General features: G+C 50.2%; 1 protein-coding gene across 1 annotated transcript; it reads left to right on the top strand.

The window, feature by feature from the left end:
• Positions 1–1,542: 1,542 nt before the first annotated feature.
• Positions 1,543–12,855, top strand: cox7a2b (cytochrome c oxidase subunit 7A2b). Its single transcript, XM_078230319.1, has 4 exons — positions 1,543–1,651; positions 5,372–5,461; positions 11,656–11,740; positions 12,642–12,855. Exons 1-4 carry the CDS (start codon positions 1,622–1,624, stop codon positions 12,692–12,694), a joined length of 258 nt encoding a protein of 85 aa, XP_078086445.1. The 5' UTR covers positions 1,543–1,621; the 3' UTR covers positions 12,695–12,855.
• Positions 12,856–15,672: the final 2,817 nt, after the last annotated feature.

Raw genomic sequence — 15,672 nt, 5'->3', positions numbered from 1 at the left:
GGAGTGCCGCACTGTCAGAGGGTCAGTACTGAGGGAGTGCCGCACTGTCAGGGGGTCAGTGCTGAGGGAGTGCCGCACTGTCAGGGGGTCAGTGCTGAGGGAGTGCCGCACTGTCAGAGGGTCAGTACTGAGGGAGTGCCGCACTGTCAGAGGGTCAGTGCTAAGGGAGTGCCGCACTGTCAGAGGGTCAGTACTGAGGGAGTGCCGCACTGTCAGAGGGTCAGTACTGAGGGAGTGCTGCACTGTCAGAGGGTCAGTGCTGAGGGAGTGCCGCACTGTCAGAGGGTCAGTGCTGAGGGAGCGCTGCACTGTCAGAGGGTCAGTGCTGAGGGAGTGCCGCACTGTCAGAGGGTCAGTACTGAGGGAATGCCGCACTGTCAGAGGGTCAGTGCTGAGGGAGTGCCGCACTGTCAGAGGGTCAGTACTGAGGGAGTGCCGCACTGTCAGAGGGTCAGTGCTGAGGGAGTGCCGCACTGTCAGAGGGTCAGTGCTGAGGGAGTGCCGCACTGTCAGGGGGTCAGTACTGAGGGAGTGCCGCACTGTCAGAGGGTCAGTACTGAGGGAGTGCCGCACTGTCAGAGGGTCAGTACTGAGGGAGTGCCGCACTGTCAGGGGGTCAGTGCTGAGGGAGTGCCGCACTGTCAGGGGGTCAGTGCTGAGGGAGTGCCGCACTGTCAGAGGGTCAGTACTGAGGGAGTGCTGCACTGTCAGAGGGTCAGTACTGAGGGAGTGCTGCACTGTCAGAGGGTCAGTACTGAGGGAGTGCTGCACTGTCAGAGGGTCAGTACTGAGGGAGTGCCGCACTGTCAGAGGGTCAGTACTGAGGGAGTGCTGCACTGTCAGGGGGTCAGTACTGAGGGAGTGCCGCACTGTCAGAGGGTGAGTGCTGAGGGAGTGCCGCACTGTCAGACGGTCAGTGCTGAGGGAGTGCCGCACTGTCAGACGGTCAGTGCTGAGGGAGTGCCGCACTGTCAGAGGGTCAGTGCTGAGGGAGTGCCGCACTGTCAGACGGTCAGTGCTGAGGGAGTGCCGCACTGTCAGACGGTCAGTGCTGAGGGAGTGCCGCACTGTCAGAGGGTCAGTGCTGAGGGAGTGCCGCACTGTCAGAGGGTCAGTGCTGAGGGAGTGCCGCACTGTCAGAGGGGCAGTGCTGAGGGAGTGCTGCACTGTCAGAGGGTCAGTGCTGAGGGAGTGCCGCACTGTCAGAGGGTCAGTGCTGAGGGAGTGCCGCACTGTCAGGGGGTCAGTACTGAGGGAGTGCAGCACTGTCAGAGGGTCAGTACTGAGGGAGTGCAGCACTGTCAGAGGGTCAGTACTGAGGGAGTGCCGCACTGTCAGGGGGTCAGTGCTGAGGGAGTGCCGCACTGTCAGAGGGTCAGTGCTGAGGGAGTGCCGCACTGTCAGAGGGGCAGTGCTGAGGGAGTGCCGCACTGTCAGAGGGTCAGTGCCATTCGCGCTCTAACCGACCGCCACGGTTCTGAGCACGTGGGAAACGGCGACCTCTGACCCCGCCGGAAGGGGCTCTGTGTGACGTCACCGCAGCATCCGGTCAGGTGCTCCTTATCCGGTAGTCGCGCTGCATTGTGGGCCCGGGTTTGTCCTTGGCGGAATTGGGAGCGAGATGAGCGGCTTTGGAGCGCGGGGCCTGAGGGTGAGAGAGAGAGAGAGCCCGGCCCGGTGGGGAGAGGGAGAGAGCCCGGCCCGGGGGGGAGAGGGAGAGAGCCCGGCCCGGGGGGGAGAGAGAGAGCCCGGCCTCTTCCCCGGGGCAGCGAGACCCCCAGCCCACCCTGGGGAAGTGAGGGAATGCTGGGGGAGAAACCTCCTCCCCTCCCCTTGGTCAGTGAGGGGGAGTGAGTGAGAGAGAGATCCCCAGCCTGGGGCAATGAGGGGCGTAGAATCCCCCCCCCTCAACCCTGGGGTAATGAGACCCCCAGCTCACCCCTGGGATGGAGAAACCCCCTCCACAGGGGCAGTGAGAGAGACCCCTACCCCAGGGGCAGTGTGAGAGACCCCTACCCCAGGGGCAGTGAGAGAGACCCCTACCCCAGGGGCAGTGTGAGAGACCCCTACCCCAGGGGCAGTGTGAGAGACGCCTACCCCAGGGGCAGTGTGAGAAACCCCCTCCACAGGGGCAGTGAGAGAGACCCCTACCCCAGGGGCAGTGAGAGAGACCCCTACCCCAGGGGCAGTGAGAGAGACCCCTACCCCAGGGGCAGTGAGAGAGACCCCTACCCCAGGGGCAGTGAGAGAGACCCGGGTGGGAGATCCCTCGCCTCCCATGGCAGTGAAGGGGGAGAGCCCCCTTCCCTAGGGCACTGAGTGGGGAGGGACCCGACCCTGCCTGACCAGGGGCTACAAGGGTGTTGTGGTGAGGCCTGCAAATAGCAGTTGCTGCTTCTATCCACCAAAGCCTTGGGCCAAAACTTTGTCTGATTTAAGGAAGAAATGAGATAGAACTCTTGGGGCTAAAGGGATCAAAGGATATGAGGGGGAAGGGGCAATCGGTATTGAATTTGATGATCAACCATGATCATAAATGAATGGTGTAGGAGGCTTGATGGGCTGAATGGCCTACTCCTGCTTCTAGTTTGTAAATGAGCTCCAGCCAGAGGGTGAATGATAAAAAGTAGTGTGGGACACAGCCTGTAGATATAGACTGTGGTTATAATAGATAAATATTATGTAAAGAAAGACTTTGTAACAATCAACTTATAAATTGGTGCAGCACCAAAGGTGGCCATTTGGCCCAACGTGCCTGTGCTGGCTCTTCGGCAGAGCAACTCAGTTAGTTCCACATCTGATATTTCCCTGAAGCCCTGGATATGTTCCTTTTCAAGTATTCACCTGTCTAAAAATTGTAATTGAATCTACTTCCTTTCAGATGTTGCATTCCATGTCCAAACAATTGGCATTGTTTTTAAAGGAAGTAACCTCTCATTCAGTTGTCAATCACTGTTAATCCGTGTACTTTGGTTAATAAGCTACCTATAACTGGAAGCAGCGTCTCCTTATTCATCTCATCCCAGTTTTTCTTGGTTCTGAACATGTTAATCAAGTCTCCTGTTCTCTCAGGGTTTGCTGAGTGTATCAACATCAGTAAAGTCCTGCACCCTGTCACCCATTTTGTGCGCATCCCTTGGCTTGTCTCAAGGCCTTGACATTGTCCTTGAAGTGTGGTGCCTGGCACTGAGCACTGCCCCAGATGAGGTCCAACCGTTAATTTGTAAAACGCTAGCCTGGGGTCTTTACCTGTGTAGAAAGCAATTCCTGTCTGCTTTTTTAAAATTAACAGCAATGACTTCTCACTGACAAAGATTTATATATGTGCAGTCTTGGGTCTCTCTCTCCCTGCTTTAGGTTGTAATGTTTAATTTATATTGCCTCTCATTTCTTCCTACTTCACATTTCTCTATTATATATGTTGTATATAATAAGCATCTATATACTTGGATGTATATCTCCTGTGGAAGTAAAGGCTGAGGTATGATATCAAAGCACCAGATAATATAACTGGTGAGGAGGGATACTCTTGCATTGGACGCAGTTCAGAGATGGTTCACTGGGCTGATTCCTGGGCTGAAGGGGTTAACTCCAGAAGAAAGTTTTGGGCCCGATACTCTTTGGAGTTTTGAAGAATGAGAGGTGATCTTATTGAAACACCTGAAGGGAGCTTGACAGCGTAGACACTGAGAGGATGTTTCTCCTCCTGGGGAATCTAGAACTAGGGGGCATAGTTTCAAAATAAGGGGTCTTATGAGATGAGGAGGAATTTCTTCTGAGGGTCTTTGGAATTCTCTTCCACGGAGAGCAGTGGAGGCTGCATCATTGAATGTAATTGAGGCTGAGTTAGACAGATTTTTGATCAACAAGGGAGTCGCGGGTTACGGGGGGATAGGCAGGAAAGGAGTTCAAGTCACAATCAGGACAGCCATCGCTCGAGGGGCCGAATGGCCAGCTATTTCTTATAATAACATCTTACAACTGTCTGCTAATTTATGTACATCTATGCATTTGATGGTGCTCCGTTAGTTATCTAGGTATAAAGATAACAGCTAAGCAATTAGATATCTAAAATGTTTACCATTTTAAACATCTGGAATGTGAGCTTGAGAAGGACTTTCACTTTATTTTTTTCCTGAGTTGCTGGGGTTGGGAGTGTGAGCCTGTGGGCTGATGGGCTGTTTATGGCCGGTCAGTCAGCAGGCAATGCTGGGACGAAGAACCCAGCCCCAGGACCGTTGTCATTGCCACTCTCCCAGCCTGAAGCTGTTTATCTTGGTGTGTTTCCAGCTTTCCGCTTTCCCATTTCAGATTTCCAATGCCTGCAGCTTTTGAATTTTCATCTTGCCAGTTTGGTCGTCACAGCTGGTCTAGGCCATGTCACAAATAACCACATCTAGTGAGGGCCATGGGGCAGGCTGAGTATGTGTGTGCTGTTAACATCTATCTGTGGTCCAGCATGGACTGTTCTGGTATCTGCCTTGGGACAGACTCTGGTTACCCATTCAACTAACAGTCGATGTGTGTTTGAAATTTGAAGATGATCTTATCAGACTAGCCTTTCACTTAATAAAATGGGTGCAAAGTGGTTCGCACTGCTGCCTCTCAGCACCAGAGCCCCGGGTTCAATTCCGGCTTTGGGTGACTGTGTGGAGTTTGCACATTCCCCTGTGCCTGAACCCAAAAGAGAAAATGCTGGAAAATCTCAGCAGCATCTGTAAGGAGAGAAAAGAGCTGACGTTTCAAGTCCAGATGACTCTTTGTCAAAGCTAGCTAGCATCTGGACTTGAAACGTCAGCTCTTTTCTCTCCTTGCAGATGCTGCCAGACCGGCTGAGATTTTCCAGCATTTTCTCTTTCGGTTTCAGATTCCAGCATCCGCAGTAATTTGCTTTTCTCCCCGTGTCTGCGTGGGTTTCCTCCGGGTGCTCCAGTTTCCTCCCTCCCTCCCTCCAAAGATGCGTTGGTTAGGTGGATTGGCCATGCTAAGTTGCCCCTTAGTGTCCCAAGATGTGGAGAGGTTGGGTGGATTGGATATGGCGGGGGTGGGCCAGGGTAAGATGCTGAGTTGGTGCTGACCTGATGGGGCTGAGTGACCACCTGGACTGCAGGGATTCTATGGATTGAAATTGCAGAGAAAGCTGTGTGAATTTGCTATTCATCTCGCTTGCTGTTTATCCAACTTTGTTAGCAGAGTTACTACTACCCACATTACCAACTGCAGTCCAAACGTAATAGGTTGGCTATGAAATGCTGTGAGATGCACCAAGGGATGTGATAGTGACGGTTAAATGGCAGGTGATTATTGAGGTGTAGAGAGATGCTTATATTTCAATGTTCTTCTGGTTCTCTTTCCCCCCCCCCCCCCCCAGGCCTTCCAGCAACTTTCAAAGCGAACCTTCAGCACTGCAACCAGCAGGCAAGTGGCGAATAAGGTTCCCGAGAAGCAGAAGATATTCCAGGTGAGTGACCGGTGTGTAACGGGAGGGGCCACTTCAGGCATCTTAGCTCTGCATATCCACTCCTACGACTGCTGATATCCTGTATTTGAAACATCTTCCACAGATACAGCACATGGTGCATTTACTGCAGGTCCTCTGAGTGCAACTGAGACATTTAAAGATTTTTCCAATTGTTTTCTAAGCTTCAAGTGCCATTGAATAAGAACTGCTAAACAAAAAAAAAGATTCGACATCCACCTAGTTTGCCATCTGCCATCCTGCTACTTGCATGATAGAGCAGTAACACAGTTATTAGCTGATCATGGTGATCAACGTCCATCAACTAATCCGAAACAGACCCAGGCATGAGGTCAGGAAAACACGAGTGGTGGTGAGCTTTGAGACTTGCATGCATCATAAGACAGAGGAGCAGAAGTAGGCCATTCAGTCCATCGAGTCTAAATTCCTGTCATACTTACCACATCATGCTCCATTACTCTCTTGCTGTATCCCAAAATGTGAGCGAAGTCACAGAATCTACAGTGCAGAAGGAGGCCATTTGGCCCATCGAGCCTGCACCAACAACGATCCTACCCAGGTCCTATCCCCGCATCTCCCCACATTTACCCTCCTAATCTCCCCCTGACAATGGAAAATTTAGCATGGCCAATCAACCTAACCTGCACATCTTTGCGGTGTGGGAGGAAACTCACGCAGACACAGGGAGAACGTGCAAACTCCACACACACAGTGACCCGAGGCCTGACTCGAACCCATGTCCCTGGTGCTGTGAGGCAGTAGTGCTAACCACTGTGCCAGCGTGCTGCCCTCAATTCCTACCAATAACTTGAGTACAGTTTCAGACAGCTGTGATGGGGGAATGTGACCCCTCTTGCTCTACACCAACTGCAGGCCTTTGCTCCATCCTTACAGAGACTGAGCGCCACGGTAAGATCTGTACGCTTCTGATTTTGGCCATTTCCTAGTCGGAACTTGTCAACAGGAACTTGCGATCTGCAGGTTTGAAATGGTTTGACGCTATCGGGTTTGAAGTTGGCCTTTCTGAATCCCATATGTATTTACCTTTCACTTAAAAAAAATACTAGAGTAGCAATCTTAAATTAAAAAGGTGGTGCTGACTTTGAGGTAGTTGAAACATTCTGTAATAAAGCCAAGCCCTCCTTTACTGTATATACAGGCCCATCCATCATGGGAAGTAGATTAAGCAGTTAATCATAGAATCCCCACAGTGCCGAAGGAGGCCATTCAGCCCATTGATCCTGCACTGACCACAATCCCACCCAGGCCCTATCCCCATAACCACACTTGTTTACCCTGCTAATCCCCCTGACACTAGGGTCAATTTAGCATGGCCAATCAACCTAATGCGCACATCTTTAGAGTGTGGGAAGAAACTGGAGCATCTGGAGGAAACCCACACAGAGACAGGGAGAACCTGCAAACTCTGCACAGTCACCTGAGGCTGGAATCAAACCCGGGTCCCTGGCGCTGTGAGGCAGCAGTGTAACCACTGTGCCAGCATGCTGCCCAACTGTCATCTACCTTAAGAATGAATGTAAATTGGCAAATAAACTTTATTAATCTTTAGTGTCAGTGTTGCACTCAAAGTATGAGGATATTGAACCTTTCAGCTGAATGTTTTTAACTTGTGTGTCCTTTGACATTTTAGCTTTATTTCCAAGGCATCTGCATCTTTTGCAAAGTGAATTCTTGATATTTTTTTCTCTTCCCCCTTTTTGAAGAAATGAGTTGAAGTTTTGAGCTTCCAACAAGACAAATTGTTGGCTGCAGATATGGTCAGTAGTTACCGTGTGAATGTTTGTGATCAAGCTTTGCTTACAGGCTGCATGCCAATAAGTAGCACGGTTGGCTGACTTTAAGCGAATTGCCATCAAGGTGCACTTCAAACATAACCAAGTCAGATGCTCGTAATCCTCAAGTAAAAAATACTAGCTAAACTCTCCGAGAATGTTGCTTGAGTTGGTCTTTCACTACCAACAAATAATTGAATCACCCTCGAGCTCTGTGTTTTTAACACCTAGAATATTTTGCGTGGTTAATTCTGAGCAATGACTGACCCACCCTTTAGTTATTTCTCCAGGTCACTTAGGCAGTAGTTTCCACATTGCAGCCCCTTACAGACTGATAACATTGCACGGACTAACATAGCCCGCTCTTCAATCTTTCCACAAAGGTTTCATGATCATTATCTTTTACTGGAAGGTTAGGTTTAGTTTATTTATTACTGTCACGGGTAGGCTTACATTAACACCGCAATGAAGTTACTGTGAAAATCCCCTCGTCGCCTGTTTGGGTACACCTGAGGGAGAATTTAGCATGGCCAATGCACCTAACCAGCACACCTTTCGGTCTGTGGGAGGAAACCCACCCAGACACGGAGAGAAAGCGCAGACTCTGCACATCGGGAACATCCTCCCTGCATCTACCCTGTCTAGTCCTGTTAGAATTTTATCAGTCTCTGAGGATCCCCCCCCTCCATTCATCTGAACTCCAGCAAAAACAATCCTAACCTAGTCAATCTCATCAGTTCTGCTATCCCCGGAATCAGCCTGGTAAACCTTCGCTGCGCTCCCTCGAGAGCAAGAACATCCTTCCTCAGAAAAGGAGACTAAAACTGCACACAATACTCTAGATGTGGCCTCACCAAGGCCCTGTATAATTGCAACAACACATCCCTGCTCCTGTACTCGAAACCTCTTGCATTGAAGGCCACCATACCATTTGCCTTCTTTACCGCCTGCTGCACCTGCATGCTTATCTTCACTGACTGGTGCACAAGGACACCCAGGTCCCGCTGCACACTCCCCTCTCCCAATTTACAGCCATTCGGGTAGTAAAAATTGAATTCCAACTCCACCATCTGCCGTGGTGGGATTCGAACCCGGGTCCCCAGAACGTTAGCTGATTAATAGTCCAGTGATAATACCACTTGGCCATTGCCTCTCCTTGTTAGCACTTTGTGGTGAGAAAACCTTACGTCAGAACTTTATCATTCGCCGTTCTGACAGGAGGTAATATCGACCTGAAACATTAATTCTGCTTCTCTCTGCAACTGCTGCCCAACCTTCAGAGTGTTCCCAGCATTTTTTTTGACAAATGCGCTGTTGAAGGGGGTGAGAAGTGATCAGGAGTTTGGAATTAGACTGAGCGGCTTGTGGGAGAAAGAATAAAACCCTGGTGACGGTAAGAGGGGCTTGTTCCAATGCTGCAGTGTCTTGACTCCATCGACTTTATATATTGGAGTTGGGGTGAGAGATGAGGATGTTGAGGTAATGAACTCTGTCCTGTATTCTGGCCAGGAGAGAAACGCGGGCGCGTCGTTCAAATCCAGGGTGAACTTTGGTCTTGATGAGTCAGGGGCTTAGAGGAAACATTAATCAGACCTGTTTCAAACCTCCTGCAGCTCCCACACCTTGTTTTAGGAGCGAGTTATTTTGGGGTTTTTAATGACTAAGCGACTTCAAGAGTAAAGGGCAAAGGATATCTTTGAGATGAAAATGCGGTGAGTTTAGTGTTTCAGATTGCGTCACTCTAACAGCTTGCAGATTGAAGAGTGATGTGCTGCTATGTTGTTTACACACTAACACGTGAAGCTGAGTAGCCTGACAGCAACTTGCAGAAAGGGGTGGGGGGGAAGAGGAGGAGGGTGGGTGTGCGGCTGTGGATTGACAAAATTTCTGAGGTAAGGGGCCTTACTTGCTCTGATGCTCTGAAGTGTGTGTGTAGGTGTGTAGATTTGGTGGGGACGCTACCCTGATGATTGGAATTAAAGTCACTGCTGTGATTAATGTTCTTATTCTCCCCCCCCCTTTTTTTTTAACAAAACTGCTTTCCCTGCTCCATCTCGCCCTGAACCTGGCGCCACTGTGACTTCTCCTGCCCCCCTCGCCCCTGCTGTGCAGTGAGGGAAGGCAGTTCTTGGGCGATTCTCGGACTGTAGCCAGCATAGTGCCTCGGCAATCACTCCGAGGAACAGGAGGCCCTTCGGCCCCTCGAGCTTGTTCTCCCACTCAGTCCGGGTGCTGGACGTTCTGTATCTCCACTCCACTTGCCCATCTTTACCCCCTCACCCCTTAACCATCAGAAAGCTTATCAATCCACAGCCGCACACCCACCCTCATCCTCTTCTCTCTCTCTCTCTCTCTCTCTCCCCCCCCCCCCCCCCCCCCCCACCACCTCTCCCGGCTGAGTTTGAGAGTTTCTGAATAAGCACCGGGGGCAAGGACTGGAAGTCAGGAATCGCTGTAATGGGGAGAGTCAAGAGTGGAGGGTGAGTTTGAGAGTTTCACCACTCTGCGCTTCTGAATTTCTCTCCTATATGGCGTAGCTCAACATTCAAACTTAGGCCCTCCTTAATCCTTATTCCCCCCCCGCCCCCACAAACCTCCCATTAGAAGCAATACCTTTTCTCTATCTGTCAAATCCATTGTGACTTTTACGCATAATGATTAGATCACCCGTCTAAACTCGAAGGGATACCAATCCAGTTTGTGCACTCTATCCGAGGAAGTGACCCTTTATAGCCCCGGTATTTCCCTGATGAATCTGTACTGCACCACACCCAGGGCCAGTTATTCGTTCCCTGTGGTGCAGAGCCCGAAACTGAGTGCAGTGCTCAGGGTGTGCCCTGATCAGAGCTCTGAATAACTAACTTGGCAAACATAATCCAGTCCCCTTAAGATGAAGTCCTGTTAGCCTTTATTGTACTGCTTTATCAACCTGTGCTGTTTGTCGTTTCTGTACGCGGACACCCTCCACTCTTGACTCTCCCCATTGCAGCGATGCCTGACTTCCAGTCCTTGCCCCCGGTGCTTATTCAGAAACTGGAGCTGCAGAGCTCTCCTCTTTGCCACCTAGTGGCTGGGCCCAAACAGCAAGTGTCTGAACTGTGCTAATACACTCCGAGTGGCTTTAAGTCTAGTTTTCTGTGCTGCCACGTTAGTTACGATGGCCCAGTGGTATTATCGATAGACTATTAATCCAGAAACTCAGCTAATGTTCTGGGGACCCGGGCTCGAATCCCGCCACGGCAGATGGTGGAATTTGAATTCAATAAAAAATATCTGGGAATTAAGAATCTACTGATCACAAAACCATTGTCGATTGTTAGAAAAACCCATCTGGTTCACTACTCGGTGGCACAGTGGTTAGCACTGCTGTCTCACAGCGCCAGGGACCCAGGTTTGATTATTGGCTTGGGTCACTGTTGGTGCGGAGCCTGCACATTCTCCCCATGTCTGCATGGGTTTCCTCCCACAGTCTGAATGATGTGCTGGTTAGGTGTATTGGCCATGCTAAATTCACCCTGTGTACCCAAACAGGCGCCGGAGTGTGGCGACTAGGGGATTTTCCACAGTAACTTCATTGCAGTGTTAATGTAAGCCGACTTGTGACACTAATAAATGTCCTTTTAGGGAAAGAAATCTGCCGTCCTTACCCGGTCTGGTCTACATGTGACTCCAGAGCCACGGCAATGTGGTTGACTCTCAACTGCCCTCCAAGGGCAACTAGGGATGGGCAATAAATGCTGGTCAGCCGGCGACGCCCATGTCCCAAGAATGAATAAAAAAAACCCCAACTGTCAGTCTCAGCAACATGTGGTCAAGGGGTCTGAGCTATACAACTGGTGTTGAAATATAATCCGCCTGAAAGTTTATTAGTCACAAGTAAGGCTTACATTAACACTGCAATGAAGTTAGTGTGAAAATCCCCGAGTCGCCACACTCCGGCACCTAACCTGCTCAGATGCTCTGAAGTGTGTGTGTGTGAAACAGCAGATTTGGTGAGGACGCTACCCTGATGATTGGAATTCAAGGCACTGATGTGATTAATGTTCTTATTGCCCCTTATTCTTCCCCCCCACCTTTTACCAAAATGGCTTTCCCTGCTCCATCTCGCCCTGAACCTGGCGCCACTGTGACTTCTCCTGCCCCCCTCACCCCTGCAGTGCAGTGAGGGAAGGCAGTCCCTCATTCAGAAGGTGTGTGTAAGTGAACTGGTTTGCTGCCTCGTTCTCTCCTAATCTGCGGTGTTCCTGCCATACCGTGTGTTGGGAATTGGGGTCAGTGGCAGGCAGCGGGAGTGTGTTTGACTCACTGGGGCAGCGTTCCTGATGCAGATGATGGCAGAGCACAGCTGGGCCTGCACTCAGTGATTCCATCTCTCTGTTACAGGCGGACAATGGGATGCCGGTCCATTTGAAAGGCGGTGTGATGGATGCGGTGCTCTACAGACTAACCATGGGCCTCACCGTCGCGGGTAAGGAACACTTGGTGCGAGTGTTGAAACGTACTGGTCTTGCTGTGTGTCTGAGTCTGTGTCCACTGTGTCCTATTGAGCGGCCCACCCTGGGGTTAGAGAGGAAAGGGGATGGTGGTCACGGTCACCGCCACCGCCACCCTCATTGGCCAAACAACCTCCCAGTTCAGTTGAAGCATGAGGAATAACCAACTCGCTGGAGGGATCTCCAAATTCTTGTACCCCATTGAGGGGCAGCTTTGGGAGAGGAGGGGTTGTGTTTGTGAAGAGATTCCTGTCTGTCTAAAAGTACAAACTCTGCACATAAATGACCTGCTGCAATATAGGAGGAGCGAAGGGCTTGGGACCCTAATAGAATCATAGAATCCCTACACTACAGGAGGAGGCCATTTGGCCCATCGAGTCTACACCAACCACAATCCCATCCAGGCCCTATTCCCGCAACCCCTCATATTTACCCTGCTAATTACCCTGACACTCGGGTCAATTTAGCACAGCCAATCAACTTAATCCATACATGTTTGTACTGTGGGAAGAAACCCACGGGGAGAATGTGCAGACTCCGCACAGGCAGTGACCCAAGGCCGGAATTGAACCTGGGTACCCGGCGCTATGAGGCAGCAGCGCTAACCACTGTGTGATGCTGTGCCACCCCTAAGATGTTGCGGAATGCTGTTCTCTGGGCTGTTCCTGTGTAGATCCCAAACTGGTGGTGTTGTGAGACCAATATGATGGGAAAGTAGAGGCAATGTCTACAGACCCAACATAAAAGCAGAGATTGAGAAAACCCTTCTGTGTGTCGGGTGAAATGACTTGTGTATTTGCTGGACGAGGCCACGGTATTGCTGATTTAAATGCCTTTAATGTGACCACGGTAATATTTTCCTCTTTTTACTTTCAGGTTCAATCTATGTTGTGTACGAACTCCTCCGAATTTCCCTGCCCAAGAAGTAACGTCAGCTCTTGGGACATGCCTAACTCTTCGTTTTATTCCGTAACCCTGCCTAACTGTTAGACTGTAACTTATCAGGGGACCTGTTCACGGTTTATGGGAACAGTTGTTTATTTGATGATGAGACTTGTATAACTAAGAAATAAAGTGATTTATCCCATGTTTGTGTGTATCTTCTGTCTGGTGAATTTGGGTTTTTTTGAGCTTTTTGGGGCATTCCAGGTGCTTGGTAACTAATTGACGGTGACGCGGTTTCCGTTTTCCTTCTGTACCCCAGGCTTACCAGTAAAGTGGTGATATGGCTGTCTGCTGTTTGCCTGAGCGGATGGAGCTGGCAGCACCGGGCAGTTCGACCGACCACCCAAAACTTTCTTGGCTATGTGAAGAGCTGCCCCAGGCTGGTGGAGTCCACTGGACGTTTTGCTGACGCTTCTTGGCCCGTTGCCCACAAGATGTCCAACCCCACCAAACTGCTGGACCCAACCCTTGGCTCGATTTCAACATAGCAGCAGGAGAGCGGGCATCACGCCTGGAACAAAAGCCCATTGCCCACTGTCACTAACATCAGGGTGGGGAGAGTCTTTAAAGTCCATATTATCCCTCGGCCATCTTTGGGTAGCCCAGTTTGTCTGGGCGGCTGATCTGTGATGCAGAACAATGTCAGCAGCGTGGGTTAGAGTCATAGAGACATAGGCACGGAAACAGGTCCTTCGACCCAACTTGTCCATGCTGACCAGGGCGGCACAGTGGTTAGCACTGCTCCCTCAGCGCCAGAGACCTGGGTTCGATTCCCGGCTTGGGTCAACCGTGGTGTCTGCACATTCTCCCTGCATCTGCGTGGGTTTCCTCCGGGTGCTCCCATTTCCTCCTGCACTCCAAAGATGTGCGTGTTAGGTGGATGGCCATGCTAAATTGCCCCTTAGTATCGGGGGGCTAGCTAGGCTAAATGCATGGGATTATGGAGATGGGACCTGGGTGGGATTGTGGTCGGTGCAGACACAATGGGCCGAATGGCCTCCTGCATTGTAGGATTCTATGGTCTATGACCAGGTTTCCTAAGCTGAACTAGTCCCGTCCATGGACCTGTTCAAATGTTGCAATTGTTTCCCAGAAGGTGGAGAGTGTTTGAAACGCACTGCCTGAAAGTGGTGGAGGCAGGGACCCTCACAACGTTTAAGAAGTATTTTAGATGTGGACTTGTGATGCCTGAGGCTTATGGGCCAAGTGCTGGAAATGGGATCAGTAGTTGAATGGTTTGTCTTTGACTAGCACAGACGTGATGGGCTGAAGGGCCTTTTTCTGTGGTGCAGCTCCATAAGACTATCGCTGGAATTCAACCACCCCAGCTGCCACGGAATCGGAGCGGTGTCACCATCCTCTGCTGATCCATTGGAATTAATTTTCTCTTCTGAAAACAAGAGCCCATATCCTGGGTTCAATGTTCCCCTCTCAGCTTATCGAGGCTAAAGTATTGCTTCGGACAATAAGCTATCAATAAACCTATATACAAATATTTTCAACAGGCAAGCACTCCAGTATATTTACTGTCAATAAATAATCAGTCCTGTCCTCTATCATGAGTGGCTGTACCATTCATCATTCTTATCTCCTGTACTCTCCTGGACACATTATTCCTGATCAATAACTGATAAGCTTCCTTTCCAAACAAAACATTTGTACATGGAGTTTACCCTGTGCTGGCAAGCTGCCTGCCAAAAGCACAAGGCACTTCGCTTCTCATAGAATCCCTACAGTGCAGAAGGAGGCCATTTGGCCCATCGAGTCTGCACCGACCACAATCCCACCCAGGCCCTATCCCCATAACCCCATGTATTTACCCTGCTAGTCCCCCTGACACTAGGGGCAATTTAGCATAGCCAATCCACCTAACCCGCACATCTTTGGACTGTGGGAGGAAACCGAAGGAAACCCACGCAGACACGGGGAGAACATGCAAACGCCACACAGTGACCCAAGCTGGGAATCAAACCCAGGTCCCTGGCGTGAGACAGCAGCGGTAAACTCTGTGCCACCGTGTCGCCCATTCTCTTTACAAACATCTGATTGAAGAGATGCAGGAGGGCAGAAATGCTTTTGAAATGTTAGCCTGGGCTTAGCGGTAGCATTTTTGCCTCTGAGTGAGAAGGTTCTGGAATGTTGACGCGAGTCTGTAATTCAGTGGGGTGCTGAGTGAGAGTGCTGGGGGTTTGACTTCCCGAGGCACTCCGAGGTAGACGGAAATTATTCCACAACATTGCAAAAAGATAACAGAATAGCTGGTAATTTTCTCGCTTATGGAATAAATGTTCCCGATGGTGGGGGAGTCCAGAACTCGGGTTCACAGTTTGAGGATAAGGTGGTAAACCTTTTAGGACTGAGGTGAGGAGAAATTTCTTCATCCAGAGAGTGATGAATGTGTGGAATTCACTACCACAGAAAGTAGTTGAGGCCAAAACATTGTGTGATTTCAAGAAGAAGTTAGATTTCGCTCTTGGGGCTAAAGGGTGGCAGCCATGATGTGGAGATGCCGGCGTTGGACTGGGGTGGGCACAGTAGGAAGTCTCACAACACCAGGTTAAAGTCCAACAGGTTTTGTTGGAATCACAAGCTTTCGGAGCACTGCTCCAACATTCTTGGCTCATCTGATGAAGGAGCAGCGCTTCGAAAGCTCGTGATCCCAAATAAACCTGTTGGACTTTAACCTGGTGTTGTGAGACTTCTCACTGATTTCAAGAAGGAATTAGGTTTTGCTCTTGGGGCTGTGGGAAGCCTCACAACACCAGGTTAAAGTCCAACAGGTTTATTTGATATCACGAGCTTTCGGAGCGCTGCTCCCTCATCAGGTGAGTGGGATTTGGGTTCACAAACAGGACATATATAGACACAGACTCAATTACAAGATAATGGTTGGAATGCGAGTCTTAACAGGTGATCAAGTCTTTACAGATACAGACAATGCGAGTGGAGAGGGATAATGACA

Source organism: Mustelus asterias, chromosome 15 (genome assembly GCF_964213995.1).
Source record: "Mustelus asterias chromosome 15, sMusAst1.hap1.1, whole genome shotgun sequence".
Taxonomy (NCBI): Eukaryota; Metazoa; Chordata; class Chondrichthyes; order Carcharhiniformes; family Triakidae; genus Mustelus; species Mustelus asterias.
Note: the sequence above shows the minus strand (reverse complement) of the source record. Positions and strands in the feature narration are given on the sequence as shown.